Source organism: Alligator sinensis, unplaced genomic scaffold, assembly GCF_000455745.1.
Source record: "Alligator sinensis unplaced genomic scaffold, ASM45574v1 scaffold402_1, whole genome shotgun sequence".
NCBI classification, from domain to species: Eukaryota; Metazoa; Chordata; order Crocodylia; family Alligatoridae; genus Alligator; species Alligator sinensis.
In genome coordinates, this window is record NW_005842089.1 from 923,805 (window position 1) to 939,025 (window position 15,221).

The following is a 15,221-nucleotide window of genomic DNA, read 5'->3' on the forward strand; positions in this document are numbered from 1 at the left end:
TGGGGTCAAATGACCCCAGCCAGGTGCTTCTCTACATCAGTGGTTCTCAACCTCTGACAAATTGCACACGGCCAATTTAAAATGATACAACCTTAAGTACCACCAACAAATGTTTCAGTTCAGCCTTAAGTACCAGAAGTAAATTTCTGTCATGGAAAGTAACTATAATAAATCTGTTAATGTGTACCACTGACAGATTGTCTGCGTACCACAGATTGGGAACCCCTGCTCTACATGTAAAGGTCCTAGTCCAGCCTGGAACCCATTGTGTGAGGTGCTGTAAAGTTATTAAGGAAGAGCCACTCCCAATTTTGAAGAACTTCAAGTCAGAACATGTCTTCAGAAAGGAACTTCTTTCTACTGCTAACATTTGCAAATATCCTACCAAACCAATATCAGCACATGCAGTTGTTTTGCAAGGTGTTGTTTTAAATTTGGAGTTTAATTATGCTGTATCGTAAATCTGGAGGCAACCTGAATTACAGCGTTGCTGGCAACACCTCTACTGCATGCTATGCAAGCTGCTTGCAAACCGCTTCTGCCTCTTCCTCCCTGCCTTTGCATGGTGCTGCTGCAAGGCAAACTGGGTTGACTGTGTAGGCAGTCATTGAAGATAAGTTGGTGGAGAGTTTGAATTGCATGTCCTGGTTTCTCTGCTGGAAACTTCTTACTTCCTGGGCAAGTTATTCCTGGTAATCTACTGCTGTCAGTTCTCATGTGCCTCCCACACACTTGCTTTTGGGTGGAGACTGTGTAGGTGAGGCCTGCTTGCATGGTCTCTCTTAGCTCCAGGTCAGGGATGGGTGTACAGGTTCTGGCAAGCAAAATTTGGAAAAAGTTGACGTAGTAGAAACAAAGTTTTGAGGTTATGGATGGGAGAGGTACTGGGATAAGGGCACTGTTAACCTCCAGGTCACCAGGGATATTCTTTCCAAGTCTGTGGTAGTGACCAAAAGTCAGTGCTCTCTGATTGCTGTTCAGTAGCCTAGGTGAAATGAAGTTGCATCTAAGCCAGATCTTTGTTATCAACATTAGCCAATATAATAATGTTAGTTATGGGTGTGGTGTGTGTAGACAGTTCTGTGCCAGAAGAAGTCCTAGTACAGATGCATTAGGAGTGCTTCAGCCTGGCATAGTGTATTTCTGCTCCAGGGGCCAACAGAAGCTATCTGGGCCAAAACACTTGCTTTACTGGTTTAAGCTGTGCTTTCATTAGCCAGGCTCGCTACTCTAGCTGTATTGCAAGCCTCCTTGAATGTGGGTCTTGCCTTTGCTTAGGCTGGGGATATCTGGTCACATTGGACAACTGTGATTTATTTTTCTTGGTTGTCTTAGTCAAGGGACCAAGTACAGAATGAGCTGAAGGGGCTGTACCCATCACATGGTCCTCTGAAGTAAGGAAGGATGGCAAGATAATGTGTAAGGGTGGATGGAAATTGCTCTGCTCGTTTCCATTCAATAGCTTGCTATAGGACTAGAGAGAAGTTTAATTTCCTGGGCTTTCAAGCCAATTCCTTACACCATTGTTTGGTTGATTAGATATCAACTTTATGAGAGCAGGGAGGGGGGAAGATCAGAATTGCCTTGATTTCCCTGTAATGTTACAGGTTTTGTTTGAATTCTTTCAGCAAAACACTTTCCTTGAATGTTGAATGCTTTGATTTTTCTGTTGTTCTGGTTTACCTGGTGGACTACCCCAGGTACCTCAGCAGGGAGCTGAGGAGGGAGGTTAGAAATCAAGCACAGGTTTAAGTGAGGGCAGATGAAATATTAAGAACAATCTGTCCCATACGCCCAATCTGGTGACCAGGTCAGGTGCTGAAAACACTGGGTTCGTTCTTTTTTTTCCTTTTCCATTTTCCTTCCTTTTCTCTCTGACCTGGACATTATTTTGAGCTTATATGAGGCAATAAGCACAATGCAGCAAAAGTTCCAATTAAAACTCAAGGCTTTGGTCATGTCTGGAAGGTGGGCAGCATGTTTAAGATGAGCTTCAAAAGCCTCAAGTGAATACAACAGACAGCTTAAAAGTAAGAAAATACTTATTTGCTGTGTTATTGGAGGCATACAATGCAACTCATGCCTATTCAGCTGGGCAGAGGGCTTTCTTTTCCATTGTACTGAGGTGCTGCCCTCTGTGGACTCGCTACTGAATTCCACCCCAGAGATCTCAGTGATGCCTGATCCTATTAGGATAGTTTTGGTATCACTTCAGTTTATACAATCCTTTGGAATGAATGCTGTCATGTAAGTGCAAGTTACTGTATTTCAGCAACTTCATAGTTTAGATGAATTCAATCACTTTGTTGTTACAGCAGTGTATCTTTTCCTATCAGATTTTGATCTGGTCTTAGAGACTCAATCTGTCATTTTCAGAGGACTCGTGCAAGAATTTAGTTATTGCCATCTAAAAATTGCTATTTGTGTTTTATTAGGTCATTGCAATAGTCTAATTGGTGATGCTGGATCCTTCCATACAGTTTCTAAAGTCTTGGTTAGTTTTAGGCTTGATTCAAACTTCTTTCAGAAGTGGTTGGTTCGGGGGGGGAAAAGTGATTATCTGATCTGAAAGCTGCGCGCTCCCACACATACACCCACACACACATACTCTCTCTCTCTGTCTTCAGGGAGGAGATAACGCAATCTCTTAAATGTAGTGTATACCAGGTGCAGGTTGCCGCCTCCATTACAGATCTGAACATGAGCATACGTGCAAAACACTCAGCTGGTTAATTTCTTTCATCACTCATGTAAGCTATATAAAGTCCTTCCTAGTAGCTGAGTTTGCCAGCACTGTAAGTTACCAGTGTGAAAATTCAGCTGATCTCTCTTCACAAAATGTACTTTTTTTCTGTATCTTCCCTGTGCACATGTAATCAGAAAGGTTAGTATGACACCCTTCCCTCCCCCCTTTTCAAAGGTCACAGAGTGTTTGAGGTTTGTTTTTAGAGACTGTTCCTGGCACCTTGTGCCCATGCTGGACCGAGAGCGCCTGCTTGGATCCCTGCCATTACCTGATTTAAATCAGTCTGCTCAGTGTCAAAAGACTAGAGGGAGACACCAGCACAAGGAGCCACTGCTGGCAAGGGAGCTCTTTCGAAAAGGTAGGATCTCATGCTTTCTTCAGACCCAAGGCAGCTGCCAACAAGGTACAGGCTGGTGCTGCTTCTTCATACAACGCTTCCATGGGAAAGGGGGCTTCTCTTCTCTCTCTCTTTTTTTTTTTTTTCCTTTTTAAATGACACCTACTTTCTGAAAATAGCCTCCCAGTTGCTTCCATTTGTCACTTGCGGGGCAATCTGATTCTAGGTGCTGTGGTTAAAGAATAGGTGTTTGTGAGGGGAGGGTTCTTTTTTTCTCCCTCTTTGTCTCATGTTGGCATTTTCTCTCAGCTCCTTAGTACCTGAACTTGTCTCTGCTGCCTTTGTTATCAAGTCCTCTCCGGGCTTGATAACTAGCCCTCTCGTGCCATCTGAAGTCGTTCCTGACTTAAGGGCTCTTCTCTTTTGAAGGAAACATTTTTAATTGGTATGTGTGGATGTGACTTGTTCTATGCTATTTAGCCCTTGAAAAGGCTAAGTACACCGAATTTAGACTTCAAATTCCAGTTATTTATGCTTGTTTACATCCTCTGCCACTTCTGCGTTGTCCCCTCTACGAAGTCCTTTTCCCTCCCCGAGACTCTGTGCAGTCAAATGAAATGTTACTGTCCTGTGGGATGGAAGAGGGCATGCTGAAGTTAGGAGCAGTGACTGGTGACAGTTATGAAGGTGTCTTCCCCTTGTCACATCCTTCTGCATTACAAGCTTTGTCGCAGGAAAAGGTAGTGGATCTTCAGGTACATCGTGGATGGCCACATCTTGGAACCACAGTTGTGGCATCTCAGACTTTCAGGTTGGAAGCCTGGGGGACATCCAGTATAGCTTAAATTAAGCAAAGGGGCCAATATATGGGTCATGGTCTTTTCTCTGCCCAAGGCCCTCCTTAGCTATTTTGCCTTAGGACTGCTGAAATGTCAGGTTTTTGATGCTCTGAGTTTCTTCCCCAGCCTTTAAAGTATCCCAGCCCAACATTTTGTGGCTCTGAATAAAGTTCTTGTTGATTCCTGGCCTGTACCTGTCTCTGTCCCCTTCCCCCTGAGGAGCCAGCAATGATTTATTTCGGCCCCTCCACCAGATAATCTTGTAATACAGAAAAATCCGTAGACTGTATTTTTTTTTTTTACCTTGTGTCAGCAAAGAGACTGTAGTTCAAGTGGAAACTGTCCGTGTGAATACAGAACAGCACACCTTGATCCGACTCCCCTGCTTTAATGGAAAGTCCATTCTATGGCTATTTCTTCTAAAGTGGCAAAGCAAACCTTGGATTTTGATTGGGCCTCTGACTCAACCCCCCCATGCTGATATGGAGATACCTCAGCATGCCTCACTGCTGCTTTGGGGACCTTTCCTTCGCAGCATGTTGCTAGTGAGCGATTGCATCCAACCACTGAGGGCTAGGTGAGGCTTCCATTAAAAGCTGAAAGAGCTGATATTTAATAGGAGCTTTGCACACCCACGCGGAGAGAGATTCTTGTTTTTCAGGAACCACAGAATTCATTCCCATTCAGGAAGTTCTTCTAGCAGGTAGCTAGCAAGAGCCACCTCTGCTGATCCCATTTAGGTTACAAAGTAGGGTCCACACAGTTCCTGCCACTCTGTATATTGACCATGATGCTAGAGTAGGGTTTTCCATTCAAGCTGTCACTAGTCAATGAAAACCTCTCAAGAAATGAAGAAAGTTCCCTGCATGAACCTTCCAGCCCCAGCTGACCTGGAGAGTGTTGCTGCCTCCTAGATCTCCTGAATGGCAAGCCATCAGGCCATGCACACTGTCTCTCTCCATTCCTTGGGGCTGCTGGGCAAGTCCTTTAACTGCTTTTAAATTCTGCTGCCATTCTTGGTCCCTGGTGATGTTCTTGATTGAATGCAGGACCTTTGCTCTCCCCTAGAAAAATAGACTCTAGAACGACGAATGGAGTTCCCTAACCTGGAGCCACACGTGCCTGGGGCAAACTGTTCTCCAGTACCAAGAGACCCAGGGTGGACTAAGGTAGTGTCTCTGTTGACCATGGGACCCAAGACCATTGTTCCTCGGGCACGGACGTTTACAGGATGGTTTGTAGTTTTCACTTCTTATCCATGTTGGGATGGTGCTGCCTTTGCTGTCATTGGACTCAAAAATCAGGAGTGGAAAAAAACAGCAAGTCACAAGAATCTTTCACCAGCCAATGGTCTCGTGCTTCAGGAGCAGGGGTAGCTGCCGGTCTAGTTATCAGTGTTTCCTTGGGGTTGGGTTTTTTTATTATTATTCTCTTGAGGTAATCATGTTTGCCAAAGTGTTGCCGTTCCCACTGAACACCAGCACTTCAAATGAGATGCACTTGGTATCTAAGGCGGCAAAGCTTGTGCGAGCCAAAACAACCCCCCTATCAGCGTGATCTCTCAGTCTTCCTTTTCAGTGTTTGTTTAATGCCTTCCATTTAAAGCTTGTTTGGTGTGGGGACTTTTTGTGTTTTAAAGAGATCCTTGTGGATCGAAGTAAAACCTGCAAATTCAGGTGTGATGTGCACGGGCAATTCTTTCTTCTTTGGTCGTCCTGATGTGCTTGCCAGGTTGTCTTAATCCTTGAAGCTTGCTTCAGCTGGGGCTGGCTTTGTTCTTGGCCTCAGGGTCATAGAATCTCGTTCCCAGTCACAAGGCCTTCTTTTTCAGCCCAGTACTTTGATCTCATTCCCCCCTTCTTTCATCAGGTTTCTCCTTCATGTTTTCTTTCCTTGCCCTCTCTTCGTGGGAGGCAGTTACCTAGGCTCAGCTTCTCAAAGATGTTTAGGCACCCATTGAAACCAGTGGCTCCTTTCTAGACTGGAAGTTGCCAATACAGAGTTCTGCCAGTGACTCAATGTGACTGTGAGGTGGAGACGAGCTCAATTTTCCCAGTTCCTTCATGTCATAGGAAGATATCAGGAGACAACCAGAAATGGTCAGAGGCATGGACAAGCTTCTATCTGGGAAGCTTGGGAACATTTTGTGCAGAGAGGAAATGAAAAGGGACACAATGAAGGCTGTAAATGAGCTGGGTATAGAAAAAGTCTAAAAGGCAAAAACTAGATGGCGCTTCATGAATATTAAAGCAGCTTAGATGCTGGGCAGGAAACATGATGGCTGATCCTCACAGTCAGGCAGTTGAGGGTAAACTTGGACTTTGTTTCGCCGAAGAACTTTGTACAACTGTGCCGCAGGCCACGCTGGGGAGTTGTTCCTGCCCAGTTGTACAGTGTGACGCATAGAGGTGTAGAAGGGTATGGGGGGAGAAGCTCTTGCCCACAGTGATTTAACAGGTGGGTTAAAAGGGTATTATTCCCACTTTACATGTGGGGAAACAGGCAAACAGGTTCAGGAACTTCATCAAAATATCTCCAACTCCAGTATTGGCACCTAGGTGAAATGAGCAGCACCTGGCAGCTCCTGTTGAAAACAGTTCATATGTTTAAACAGGAGCTGAAAATCTGACCTGAAGTAACCTGTAAAGTTTAAACCATGCTGGTTCATGTCCACGTCTCCTATTAGTCCAGCCTCAAGTAGCTTCTGGCTTCTCATAAGGACACAGTTTCTCCACTGTGGTTTTAGGAGTGATGCATGCTGTTTGCACTTGTTATATAATCTCTGGCAAGATCTGCTTGGTGGGGGATGCTGTACTGTGTGGCCCATCTCATGGGCTACACTGGCAAGGAGGAGACTTAATGAGTCTGTGTCCTGGTCTCTCCCTTTGGGCAGCATCCCGTGTGTATTCAGCCCTAGGTGTCAGTTTGTAATAGCCCTCCAGCTCAGGGGAGTCCTCCAGCACTGACTGGTTTTTGGAGACGTCACATCCAGCTGTCAGGTAAAAGTAGTTGCAGCCCAGGGCTGAAGAGATGGGGTAAAAGTTGTCAGGCTCTCCCAGCAATATGGAGTTACTCCAGATTGGTGCTCTGAGTTCCCTCGCTGATCCCTGCCCGGCTCATGAGCCTGCCCTTCTACGTTCAAGGTGGATATTAACTGTAAAATAAGATACATGATCAGGCCTTAGCAGGAAATGCACTTTAGAGCTGAAACTGCAGGAAGAGGGAGAGATGCTGGAGTCTGGCTCTACCTGTTATCTGACCGAAAATAACTTCTGGATTCCAGTGGATGATTTTTTTTAAAAAAGGTCTCATCTCACTGTGATACCAAACAGCAAAAAAAATCGGGGCTCAGGGTGGGCAGTTTAACAGAGGTATTGCAGAGGTATTGCTTACGCTGTGGGGATGCAGTGACCTGTACCATAACTTACTCGCATCAAGGCAATGGCTTAGCTAGTAAATTAGGTACGTGTGTTTCAAAACCAAATCTTTTCCTGAGTTAGGCCAGGTTTTTCTAGATACCAATGGTTTGGGTTTCATTTGCAAGCTGGAGTTTGGTCTGTTCGAACGTAGGCTACTAAGAAAATGTATAAAAATAAACTAATTACTAGAGGCAGACTTGAAGGCTCCTTGATGATCAGACCCCTGGCTTGTGGAATCAGATTACCTGTTTCTGACAGGCACTGCTGTTTTAGCAGGAGACGTAAAAATTTCCAATAGTTAACAAATCACCTGCTTGAAGGGAATGTTTCTTGTGAAGCTCCAGATCTGTGTCTGCCATTTTCATATGGTGGTGATAGATCCCACAGAAAAGTCTCAGATGTTTGTATAGCATCCACAGGCATGCAGAGAAACTTCCCGGGCCGAAGGACCCTTTTGTCTAACTGTGGTGCACAAGAAAACATCCAATAAGGTAGAAAGGGGGATGTTGGAAATGGCCTCTCAGGCTATTTTGTAGCCAAGTACCTTTAAAATATCTGAGACCATGTCCTGTTGTGACACTCAACTTAGCCTTTTGGTTTTTAGCATGGATATTTGTGATTCTATCACTTGGAGGGTCTACATGCAGGAGCTGGATGTTCCCTTAAAGATGCACACTGGAGGGGCTGGGATGGCAGGGAGAGGGGACAGATATGCTTCCAAATCTGCTCAGACATCCTAACAAGAAAGAGGCTCAGTGACCACCTAGATTTCTAACCTGTGTAATGCTCTGCTTGTTTTAACTGTGCGGCTCTAGGAGGAACATTCAGAAAGCGAAGCTCATGGATTTCACCAGCACTGTCATCATCCCACTGCTTATTGGCAGTGTGGGTATCTTTGGCCTCTTCAGGCTGCTGCAGCGCATGCGAATGCGAGCCTATCTGCAGGACGCGGTGGTGGTGATCACAGGGGCTACGTCTGGCCTGGGGAAAGGTGAGTCTTGCCTATCTTGCTGGAAAGGCTAGGATACCAGATCATTTGGTAAGCCCTGCCTGCTGGTGCTCTTGTTCCCATCTTCTCTTGTACTTCCAGTTGTCCGACCCTCTTTTGCAGTGTGCGTCTATCCCACCTAAAGGGCCTGATGCCACAAGTACTCCACCTTCCCCTGACACAAAACCCTGTTCAGACAGTCCACATCAGTTGCAAGAGCCAGGAACTTTGTGTGCACATGACACATGAGGCATTTTAACTGCTATCAAGACTAACTCAGTAGTTTTTTGTGGGGGGGAGGTTATGCATTTGCTTAGATGTGCTCCTTCATCCTTCCCAGAAAGCCCTTGACTTCTTGAGAATACAGCATCCTTTCTGATGGCTTGTGATCCCCCATCAGGGCATATGGGCAGCTTGTGCATGTACTCTTGTGTGAAGAGCTGTCCTAGAGAAACACCAACCTCACTAGCTGCGTGGTCAGAATAATTTAAATGCCCACCTCCTTGGCCAGTTAGAACCGAAGATCAAGAAGTAGTTGGCGGGTGTAATGTTTCATGTTTAGAAGACTGACAGACCTGGTGTCCGAGGAGAGACCTTCACAGGCTGAGCACGTGCATTGCAGCTGAAATGCCATATGTCCTTAGGCATCTTTTCCCTGCTATTTTGCTTTTCAACTTATAAAGAGAAAAGGGTCCCCCAAGTCCAGAGTACTTCATCTCCTATTTAAACGTGAGGTCTTGTGTCCCCCTTCAGCTCCACTGCAAGAAGAGCTCATGCAGAGGTTATCTGCTTTTGAGTTGTTTTTTTTTCTCCTTCAAGGCTATTTACAAGCATTGACACTTACCTACATGCTGGTCCGCACTCTGTGATATCACGCTGTAGTTCCCTGTGGTACAGGCCTCAACTCATTCGGTCATGCTCAGAGGGTGCAGAAGAATGTGAAGCCATGCTGAAGCATAAGAAACCTGCTAGGGATAAACTGTTCTGAACAGAGGCGTAACGGAGCAGCTCTTGTGTCCTGGACAGTGGTGACTGCTGGGGGCAGTAGTGCAAATAGCCAACAACTGCTACGACTGTTATTTTTGTGCCTCCCAAGAGTTACATTACTGGCCCTGACAGGGAAGGAAAACCGTTAACTTGAAGTTATGACCTTGACTTAAGGGCTGCGATAATTGTAGCTAGATGGAAAGGAGCCGCGAACTTTAGGGCAGGGCAAGGGCAGAATAAAGTGTCCTTGAGAGTACAGATCTACTAGTACACACTGATTTGGTGCAGCTGGCTAGTCATGATTGCTCAGCCTCTTTCCCCAAGGCCCAGGCTAATGCAAATGCCTCAAGAAGCCTGTGTGTATTTGTTTTGGGCCTTCCCACCTCCCCTACACCCTTTCTGTCACTGAAGGATATCTTGTTTCTTGGTATGTTGAAATACTGTACTTTTAACAAGAGCCTAGAAAAGCTTTGCAAGGTGATTCTTTCCATAGGAGTAGCACTTAAGTGCCTTTCCCATGGTGCTCCATACTATATACACACAAGAAGAAAAATGGTCCTGATTAAATATAAATGTGTCCTTTGCCCAAGGTTCTCAAACTAGGTGGTCACAAATGCATGGGAGGAGCAAGATGATCATGATTGAAACAGGAATCATGCCAGCTGCCTGCTATAGCTTCTCTCTTATGCTAAGTCTTCTCTGGTGGGACTAACGCCATTGGGCAGTGTCGAAAATGGATAATTAAGATGCATCTTCATTGTGCCATATATTTAATAGAAATGGTATCTTGCTGTAGTCTGAAAGGGTTTAATGGCACTGATTGAGAGATGGCTTGGTCTCTTGTAACTAGCATAGCTATCCTGAACTTGTCAGTGGGATCTTTACAGCAGACCTCCAGGTATAAAATGCATCTGAAATCCACACTTGACATTTAAAACATCCGTTTTTCTCTTCTGTTCTCTCCCTCCCAAAGAGTGTGCCAAGGCTTTCCACATAGCTGGCTCCAAGCTCGTGCTCTGTGGCAGAAACAGCGAGAGACTCCAGGACCTGGTGCGGGAGCTTTCTGCTATGACCAACCACCCAAAGAACGTAAGCATGCAGGGAAGAACAGGCTGCTGGTATTCAGGTCTTCTGGCTACAGGAAATGTAGAGCTGCTGTGGCCTTTGTGGGGTGCTGAGTAATGAGAGGGGGACAGCTCTGCTGTTACCAGCATTTAGTTGCCTCGCTGGGAGCGTGTTACACTAATGTGTCCTATCTTGCCGGAAATTAACTTGAGTGGCCTGGGACTGCTCACAGGAGAAGAGAAAATTGAAGGGGATTTGATAAATCTTCAAATAACTGAAGGGTGATTATAAAGAGGATGGAGTTGGGCTTTTTGTCTGTAGCTGTAGGGGACAGGACTAGGAGCTGGAGCCTCAAGATACATCAGGGAACGTTTAGGCTGGAGATTAGGAGGAACTTTCTGACAAGAGTGGAACAGATTACATGGAGGAGCTGTGGGATCTCCATCCTTGGAAATTTTCAGAAGCAAGTTAGACACTGGGCTGGGATGGTTTAATCAGGGATGATCCTATCTTGAGCAGGGGGCTGGACTAGATGACCTTGTGCGGTCCCTTCCATCCCTACATTCCTGTGGTCCTGTGAAGGGTGCAGGGCCCCACACCTCCCACATGTCTAGTTTGGCAGAGCAACATCTTTGGCTCTAATTTGGGTTGGAATCCTTACCTCTGAAGCTTGTTGAACAGAAGGGTGTAGTGACAGGTGAAGTCAGGGCAGGCCCAATCCCCCTGCAACTGCCTGGATTAGGATTTGCTGAGCACATCTCCCATTTCTTCCTGTAATAAAACATCAGCAAATTCAGCAAGCAAGATCCTCCTCAAGGTGTTGGGAGCAGCCTGAGGGAGAAGTACATGGCACAATGCCAGCCCCGCTGTGCTGCAGTTACCAGTTGGCACAACTGAGAGCAGCATAAGGGAGGTGTGAAGATGGTTTAAAGCAGCCTTGCAGTCTCCTCCACCCTGACTCTGCACCAAGTGCAGAGATGGAGCAAAATGGATTTGATGCCCTAAGCTGTATCATTACCTCCCCTTCTACCCACAGACCCACCTTGAAGGAGCGAGCAGGATGTAATGAGGAGAGGGGAGAGTTTGGTGTCTTCACCCTCTGTCGGTACTTCCAGGTTGCTGAGGCTAAACTAGCAACATGGGAATCTGGAGCTGTGCTCTTAGGCCAGAAGATAGTACCAGTCCTCTTTTCCTGTCGAGTAGCTCTGTGTCTCTGCTTCTTCCATGCAGGCCTTTCTAATACTGGTATAGCTAGATGGCCCTGAATTTCTAGGTGAATTGGAGCACCTTGATAAAGGTCCAGTCATTTATTACTAAAGAAGAAGAGTCTGTTTATGCTGTATAGAAGCTCCTTCACTTTGGAGTCTGTGCTGAGAAGACTTTACTGTGTATAACTGTTTCTCAGGGTGAATCCCAGAATGTGTGCATTTAGCATTACTGATTCAGTGTCTCAAATCCCCAGTAGTTGGACAATACGATTGTTTACAGGGTGTGGGTGAAAAGGGAGAATGGACTTTCCTTGACAGGCTCCTATGGGATGGCTCCTTATGGGGCATTAAAGGCATGAGAATTTAATGCAGGAATGACCACACGTTGCACGGAGGTGGCCGAAGGAGGACCAGAGAGACCTACAAAGGGGCCGGTGGCAGTCCTTTCTGTGCTTTTGGAGGGGTGACAAGAGGTGGACACCATCCTGTTCAAATCTATACAAAGCACTGCATGCTGGCAAGGCCTGTGGAGGAAGATGGAGCATTGCATGTTGGTGCCTTTAGGTTCTTCTAACCACACCAAAGGAAATAAGCATTTAGTCTGATGCATGTGGAGAGCCTTTGGGTGCTCCTTTCTGCGCTGTCGACATAGAGAAGTAGATCTCCGCCTTCCCTCCAAGAAGTAGGAGTGTGTGGGCAGAACAGCCAGCAGCCCGTCTGCTAACTTGTCATCTGTTCACAGGTGCACAAACCTTACACCGTGGTCTTTGACCTGGCTGACACTAACACCGTTTTAAGTGCTGCTGAAGAGATCTTGAAGCATCTGGGTCATGTGGACATACTGATCAACAATGCGGGCATCAGTTACCGAGGCACGATCCTGGACACGGGGGTGGACGTGGACAAAAAAGTGATGGAAACCAACTACTTTGGGCCTGTTGCGTTCACAAAAGGTACCTATGACCTGACTCCCCTTTCCCTCTTGTGCGTTCAAGCATGGCTGGCCTGCTTCTTCCATCTGGGACTACCTGCTCCCACATCCCTGCCCTTGCAGCTGCAGCAGCTCCTTCCCTGTTTCCCTCCACTTTATCTTACCACCCTCATGTCAACGAAGTTGGGATTTTTTTTAGAAGTGAGCCCTCTCCCCATTCCCTGACTCAGCTGCTTTTACTCCCCCTTGCCTACGCTGCTCTTTTGTGTAACCCTGGTTTATAGCCCTTTTTGTCTGTCTGCAGTTTGGAAGCTTCCACACAGACAGCAAAGCAGGGATTCATCTGGGAAACAGTGACCTGAGATGAGCTTGGAACTACTGAACAGTGAACAAAAGCCCCTTTATTGCCCTCAGAAGGGTTGTGCTCTGCCAGGCCACAGAATTTGAAACAGGCAGACACCTCTTCTAGCACCTCTCTCTCTCTCTCTCTCTGCGATGATTTGCTTCCCTTTCCCTTGTAAATGCTGTCATCCTCTTTATCTCAAAACCCTCCGCTCATCTTGAGTTTGCAGAATAGCTCCAGGTGGAGGTTGCCTGCTCCCTTACAAGCTCAAGCAGACCTGGAGGAGCAGGAATCCTCAGTGCGCGAGATGCTCCTTCAGGCTTGTTGGCACAAAGGGCTTCTGGCATCAGCAGTCAGGAAGGAGCTTCAGTGCAAAATTCCCTTTGCCTCACTCCTAAATTGGCTCAGCAAACCTGAGGTGACCCCATGTTTCTCAGTACCACTGCTCTCCTAGACACTCATTCTTGACTGCAGTAATAGCCCTACTGTGCTTCTGAACAAGTCTTTTCTGTCTCTCTCTCCAGCACTTCTACCCTCCATGATCAAAAGAAGACAAGGCCACATTGTGGCAATCAGCAGTGTTCAAGGCAAAATAAGCATTCCTTTCAGATCAGCATGTAAGTACCTCTGCAGAGGATGGCGAGCAGGAATCTGGGCACTCGACTTAGTACTTGGATACTGCTTCTACACGCTGCATCCTTGGGGCTGGTAGTATGCATGGAATACCAGGGCTTTGCAACATTTTTGGTGTGGTCACAAACTGCTGACACTGGTGAGAAGTGTTCCAGGGAGCAGAGATACCATCATAAGTCTTAAAACCTTAACTCTGAATCTTAACTCTAGTTTAAAATTCTCCTTCCTTATCCTGTCCCCAACCTGGGATTCTAATATGAAAACTGCTGGGCATCTCTGTCTTGGCATAAGCCATACAATCTTGTGTGACCGTTAGGAAGTTATTGTTGTTTAATACCGTGACTTTATTGCGTCGTATCCTGGCAGTACTGTCAAGCTGAAGTTTGTCGTCTTGTTTCATAAAGGCCACTGTAAGCGGCACAGCTCCTTAGCAAAAGCATATGCAAACAGATGAGGCCTTCACCCAAAGAGCTTGGAGAGCAGATCAGATCCTAGATAGAACATCTCTTCTTTTACAGGGAGGAGCTGCATTGCTTATTGAAAGGCTATCCAACTTTGCAGCTAGGGCTATATGCAGCACCAGCGTGTGCCCTCATCTCCCTTTGGGTCCTGCTCCACTGTGCAGCAGTGGGAGAGGTGGCTGCAGGGACCTGTGGCCCACATGTTAACTGCTTATGGGCTGTGAGTTGGACAGCCCTGAAGCCAGTATCCCAGCCAGTTTCCAGTGTTTTCCTTTCTAAACTACCTTTATTGTCCCTTAATGCTGCTGCTCCCTTCTTTTAAAAGGCACCATGGTGTTGCCATGTGCAAGTAAATGGCTCCTGTGCTTCAGTTGAGAAACAGTTGCATGTCTCTGATGAGCAACTGTGGGAGAAAAGCCCTGCTCTTACTGCACAGCTCAGGTTTGTTTTGCAGATGCAGCCTCTAAGCACGCCACGCAGGCCTTTTTCGATTGTCTACGAGCAGAGGTGGAGCAGTTTGAAATCGATGTGACTGTTGTGAGCCCTGGCTACATCCAGACTAATCTCTCTCTCAATGCCATCACAGCAGATGGATCTCAGTATGGAGGTGAGGCTTGGCCGCCAGTGTCCACTAGGAGAAGTGATCCTGTGTTCTGTATAACAGCTGAAAGGGCTAAACCCCTGTGCCTGCAACAGGTCTCTGTGTCATGGACAGGAGTGATTTGTATTGGCAGAGTTCTACAAATAGGTTGTAGTTGGTCGGAGGAGCAGGAAAAGACCCCAAAGACATTAGATACTGGTAAAGAGGGTGTCTCTGTCATCCCTAGCACACAACCAGAGCCATTTTATGCAGAGCAAAGCAAAGTTATTAGTTGAGGGTTAAGCAGGGTTTCACCTAGTACACAAGAGTTGACATTCTTCACTAGTCACTTAAGTAGCACTCCATCTCTGTCTGAAAGCTTCACTGATGTTCCTTATACCAGTGTGGGTTATAAAAGATGCTGCCTTTTGAGTGGAGAGTTGGAAATCAGCTTGCACTGTGATCTGCAGCTTTTGCTGAGCTGCGGGCTATAGGGAGACAGTACCTCTGTCTCCCTCCCATCAGACAGTCAGCTGGAAGTTATGGTCAGCTAGTGAGCAAAACCCACGAGAACATACCTGTATTCAAATGCCTCGTGGACTGTGGCTCCATAGTTGGAGCAACAGCCTGGGAGCCAGAAAGACACCGTCTCCTGCTCCCAGCGTAGCTACAGAATCCTGCTGA

General features: G+C 46.4%; 1 protein-coding gene and 1 long non-coding RNA gene across 8 annotated transcripts in view; one reads left to right on the forward strand and one right to left on the reverse strand.

The window, feature by feature from the left end:
- DHRS7B (dehydrogenase/reductase 7B) overlaps nucleotides 1-15,221 on the forward strand; it is a 17,512-nt gene that overhangs the window by 931 nt on the left and 1,360 nt on the right. For 2 of the 7 annotated variants that reach the window (XM_006023936.3, XM_025204544.1), the window contains exons 2-6: nucleotides 8,157-8,332; nucleotides 10,290-10,405; nucleotides 12,332-12,542; nucleotides 13,388-13,480; nucleotides 14,412-14,564. In XM_006023936.3, the coding sequence (XP_006023998.2) occupies nucleotides 8,157-8,332; nucleotides 10,290-10,405; nucleotides 12,332-12,542; nucleotides 13,388-13,480; nucleotides 14,412-14,564 (749 nt within the window). Of the gene's footprint in view, nucleotides 1-293; nucleotides 421-720; nucleotides 3,105-3,128; nucleotides 3,150-4,990; nucleotides 5,157-8,156; nucleotides 8,333-10,289; nucleotides 10,406-12,331; nucleotides 12,543-13,387; nucleotides 13,481-14,411; nucleotides 14,565-15,221 lie in introns of those variants that run through there. The other 5 variants (XM_025204540.1, XM_025204545.1, XM_025204543.1 and 2 more) reach the window with 5 other exon arrangements.
- LOC112550361 overlaps nucleotides 10,875-15,221 on the reverse strand; it is a 9,024-nt gene continuing 4,677 nt past the window's right edge. Inside the window, exon 3 of the long non-coding RNA XR_003094147.1 lies at nucleotides 10,875-11,152. This is a non-coding gene — a long non-coding RNA (uncharacterized LOC112550361). The remainder of the gene's footprint in view (nucleotides 11,153-15,221) is intronic.